At 50.1% G+C, this 4,617-nt stretch overlaps 1 protein-coding gene across 1 annotated transcript in view; it reads left to right on the plus strand.

Moving 5' to 3' along the window:
- The window catches only part of TNXB (tenascin XB), a 75,221-nt gene that overhangs the window by 45,562 nt on the left and 25,042 nt on the right, over window positions 1-4,617 (plus strand). The window contains 3 exon segments of the mRNA XM_025046003.1: window positions 162-453; window positions 2,494-2,826; window positions 4,337-4,551. Of these exon segments, the coding sequence (XP_024901771.1) occupies window positions 162-453; window positions 2,494-2,826; window positions 4,337-4,551 (840 nt within the window).

Here is a 4,617-nt window from a genome sequence, read left to right on the forward strand (position 1 = left end):
GCAGGTCCCCCAGTCATCACCATGGCTTCTCCATCCTTCACCTAAAATTTGAGGACATATCTACAGACCCTGCCTCACCCTCTCTGTGTCTGTGTTTCTCAGCTATAGATGAAGAGACCCCCTTCCCCACAGAGGTGGAGGAGACCCCCAGCCCCAAGGAGCCCAGCACGGAGGCCCCGGAGTCCCCCGAGGAGCCCCTCCTGGGGGACCTGACAGTGACAGGATCTTCCCCAGACTCGCTGAGCCTCTCCTGGACCATCCCCCAGGGCCACTTCGACTCCTTCACCATCCAGTACAAGGACAGGGACGGGCGGCCCCAGGTGGTGCGTGCTGGGGGTGAGGAAAGCGAGGTCACCGTGCGGGGCCTGGAGCCGGGCCACAAGTACAAGATGCACCTGTACGGCCTGCACGGGGGTCGGCGTGTGGGCCCCGTGTCCACTGTGGGTGTGACCGGTGAGTGGCGGGGTGCTCTGGGTGTCTCTAGGGAGAAGTACTTTTTTCTCCTGGGTAAACTGGTTGACTGGTTGACTGTTCTGCTCTTTGTCAGCCCCTGAGGGTCGAGGCCTTGGCTCTGCTTCCACTCCCCCCTACATGGCCCTGGGCTGTGGCCCGTGCCTAGTGGTTTGACCTTTACCAACCTGCAGCCTCATCATCTACACTGGTATGACCTTCTTCTGATGGTCAGTCACTGGCTTCTTCTGAAGTTCAAATGTGTCAGGCACAGGCTAAATCTGACTTTACCAGAATTCCTCTTCTTCCATCTTAATTACAGCATTCTTTGTTATAACAAAAAAGAAAAACAAAAAGAGAAAACAGAAAAGAAAAAAAGAATTTAACATTCAACTCTATTAGGATGGTTAAATAATTAGATAACACCTAAAAGATGAGCTATTATGCCATCATTGAAATGTTTTAACGTTAAGAAAATTACTTTATAATATCGCATTGAAAAAGCCCAAATTTTTTTTTAATAATGTTAATCACAACCACTTGAACATAACATGCATGGGAAGAAAACTGGAAGGAAACATATCCCATGGGATGCATGTTTGTGGGACAGAATAGAATGTTCCATTTTTTTTTTTGTTTTATTCTATGTTCTCCGGATTTTCTTAAATGACACACATTTCTTTTATAATCGGGGAAATTTTTTAAGATAATGTCTTGTCTTTTGTACTGCTTGTCCACACCCCACCACCACGAATCACTCTTGTAACTTATTTTATTTCTAATTATGAAAAAGACAGTTTCTAGTCCCTAAGAAATAGGAGGAAAAATCACAAGGTGGATTCAATTCCAACAGTTCAGTCAGACTTGCTTCTCTAAGTCTTTGTCAGCCAGATTCTTATGCCTGCTGACGATATCTCGAGAGAGCCTCAGGATGTGGAAGAACCTATTCCCTCTGGGATGGATGCTTCAGAGGGCTAGTTGTTGCCTCTGTGACACCAAGTGAGCATCTAGGTAAAGTTCTCTCTTCTCCTGAAGATAGTGCACACAGAGAAACCATTTCACTCAGCTTCCTTCGTTCCTGGGGAGTAGGCCTCATTTCCATATATGTGTTCACAATAGTGTTCGGGGAGGGAATGATAGGGAACACATTCGAAAGTGGACATTAGAACAATTCGCACCCTAAAGGTAGGCTGTTAACTCTCATTCACAGCTCGGGTTTTTTTACTCCCTATCAAGGTGAATCCCAAATATACACAAAGTAGAGGGGACCCATATCTCACTCCATACCTTCCACCGGATTATTAATTTTTATAATCCAGAAATTCTTTTTAAGTCTGCATTTTTCTAGAAGAATATAGCAACACGATAGAAAGTTGAAAAACAGGAAAAAAATCAGACCACCTTTTGACCCAACAACTTTCATTCATAACAATGTACATAACACATCCTCTTTCTCTCTGCATTTTCAGTGTAGTGCATGTTTTAAAGTTGCAGAGTGTTCATCTAATTCTTGGCTCTTACCTTTTTTTGCACCCAAGTTATATTGTGAGCATTTATCCTGTGGCTACACAACCTGCATTAATCATCACTTTAATGGCTATTTGATACTTCGCAGTAGAAGTGCCATAACAAAATTAATCATTTTATATGGGTCATTTGGTCCCTGAAATATTTTGCTGTCATGAATAATCCCATAACAAACTCCTATGATACAATTTTTTCCTGCTTTTTAATAATTTTCTAGGATAGCTGCCCAGAAATGAGATTATTGGGTCAAAGGAAATGAGCATTATTTTGGCTCCTACACAAGTGTCCGAATTGCCTTCTGCAGGTTTATAGTATCTGCTAGCAAATCTGTGATAGGGGTTAGGGAGCCTGTCTCAGCTCTCTCAACAATGAGTAACTAAATGGCCAATCCAACGGCTACGCCAACCTCAAATCTTATACTTTACAGAGTATTTTAGCATGACGAACTTGTCCCTATAGATAGCACCAGAAAAGCAAGTTGTCATCTAAGCCTCTACCTGCATTCTATTTTCTCAGTGCCCCAGGAGGTTGTGGAGGAAACCCTCAGCCCCAAGGAGCCCAGCACGGAGGCCCCGGAGCCCCCCAAGGAACCCCTCCTGGGAGACCTGACAGTGACGGGGTCTTCCCCAGACTCGCTGAGCCTCTCCTGGACCGTCCCCCAGGGCCACTTCGACTCCTTCACCATCCAGTACAAGGACAGGGAAGGGCGGCCCCAGGTGGTGCGTGTTGGGGGTGAGGAGAGCGAGGTCGCCGTGCAGGGCCTGGAGCCGGGCCGCAAGTACAAGATGCACCTGTACGGCCTGCACGGGGGTCGGCGTGTGGGCCCCGTGTCCACCGTGGGCGTGACTGGTAAGTGATGGCAGGGCGGGCAGGGTGGGGAAGACAGACCCTAGAAGATTTTCCCTTTATTTCCATCTTCATGAAAACAAATATTCCCACCTGCACATCTGCTTATTTTTGCACATCGCCGGCCTGGGGATCTTGGTAAAGGGCTCATTCGTTCAGCAGTGCAGAGATTCCACACTCCTAACACAAGATCCTCCAGGATGCTGCTGCTGCTGGTCTGAGGTCCACACTTTGAGTAGCAATGTCCTCACAACCAAGGAATTGGATGCTTTCTTAGAATCTGACGGAGGGAATCATACTGGCACCCCTGGTCCCTCTCAGAGGCTCGGCCTCTATGGAGTGACTGGAGGCTGTGATGGAAGATGTCAGGTGCTCAAATGCAGCGTCTTGCCTGCAGCACCTTCAGACCTCACGGTTCAGACAGTATCATACTTATGACTGCAATGGGTCAACTAAGATGTGGGTGCTCTGAGCCAAGCACTGTGGGAGTTCGCAGGGGTAAATCTCAAACACAGCAGAGAGACAAGTTCTCATCCTAATGGGGCTCACGGTCCTGTGGAGGCAGGCTGTGAACCAGGAAATCAGGTGAAGGAGGATATAGGTATGACAGGAGCCCCGGGGCCAGGCCAGCCTATCCACAGGCACCCACCGGACAGCTAGGAACTGAGGTCAGGCGGGCATTAGTGCGGTGACAGCTAGTAATAGGACAAGGACCGCATCAGGTCAACGATGTCACAGCTGGTGCACAAGCCTGGAAACTAGGAGCATCATGACACATGAGAGGGTTTTGGATGAGATGCTTTGAGTCAGGGGATAGTCTTGAGATGGGGTGGAGAGGTAGGGACAGCTCGGGAAGCCAGGGACTGCTCCTGGGAATACAGAGGTTTGTACACAGTTTTAAGTAAGACTGACACCATCAGATGTGTGTTTAAAGGCTCATTCTGGTCTCCTGTGCAGGACGGCTGGGGAGGGAGGCCGGGACAGCAGTAGGGAGGTAGGAGCGCAGGTGAGAGGTGAGGGTCACCCAAAACAGGAAGGTGAGACCACAGGTGTGGGGAGGAGGACATTCAAGAAGAGCTTAGCGGAGAGTGGGAAACGCTGAGTCCGATGGACAGGAACAGGCCCAGGAACACAGCAGGTTTCTGTTTGGGGAAGGGGTTCTGGGCTGTTAGGGAGCAAAGACATTGAGCCAAAGGGAGTGACATGCCGCGAGACCCCAGTGGAGGGAGCCCAGGGCACGGTAGCTACGTGGAACTGTGTTCAGAGGAGAGGGGGTTGCTGGAGAGAGAGGGACAGGTCAAGGGGGTGCTGGTAGGTGGTGGGTGAGGCAGGGGTGGAGATGGTGTGGTGATGGGAAGGAACCATTAAAGACACCGGACAAATAGGAGCTAGAGGCACTGTGGATGGCAAGATTCTGCCCCTTCCTGTCTTATTTTTGCAATATACTCCTTTATATGCTGAACTGCGGACTGAGGCGACCTCGCTTGTCCCCCATGTCTCTGTCCAGCTCCAGACTATGAAGCTGTGACCACCCAAGCCCTGCCGACCACCACCCCTGAGCCTCCCATCAAGCCCCGCCTGGGGGAGCTGGCAGTGACCGACGCCACCCCCGACTCCCTGCGCCTCTCCTGGACCGTCTCTGAGGGCCAGTTTGACCACTTCCTGGTCCAGTACAAGAACGGGGACGGGCAGCCCAAGGTGGTGCGGGTGCCGGGGCACGAGGACGGGGTCACCATCTCGGGCCTGGAGCCAGACCACAAGCACAAGATGAACCTGTACGGCTTCCCTGACGGC

This window comes from Pteropus alecto, unplaced genomic scaffold (genome assembly GCF_000325575.1).
Source record: "Pteropus alecto unplaced genomic scaffold, ASM32557v1 scaffold400, whole genome shotgun sequence".
Classification (NCBI taxonomy): domain Eukaryota; kingdom Metazoa; phylum Chordata; class Mammalia; order Chiroptera; family Pteropodidae; genus Pteropus; species Pteropus alecto.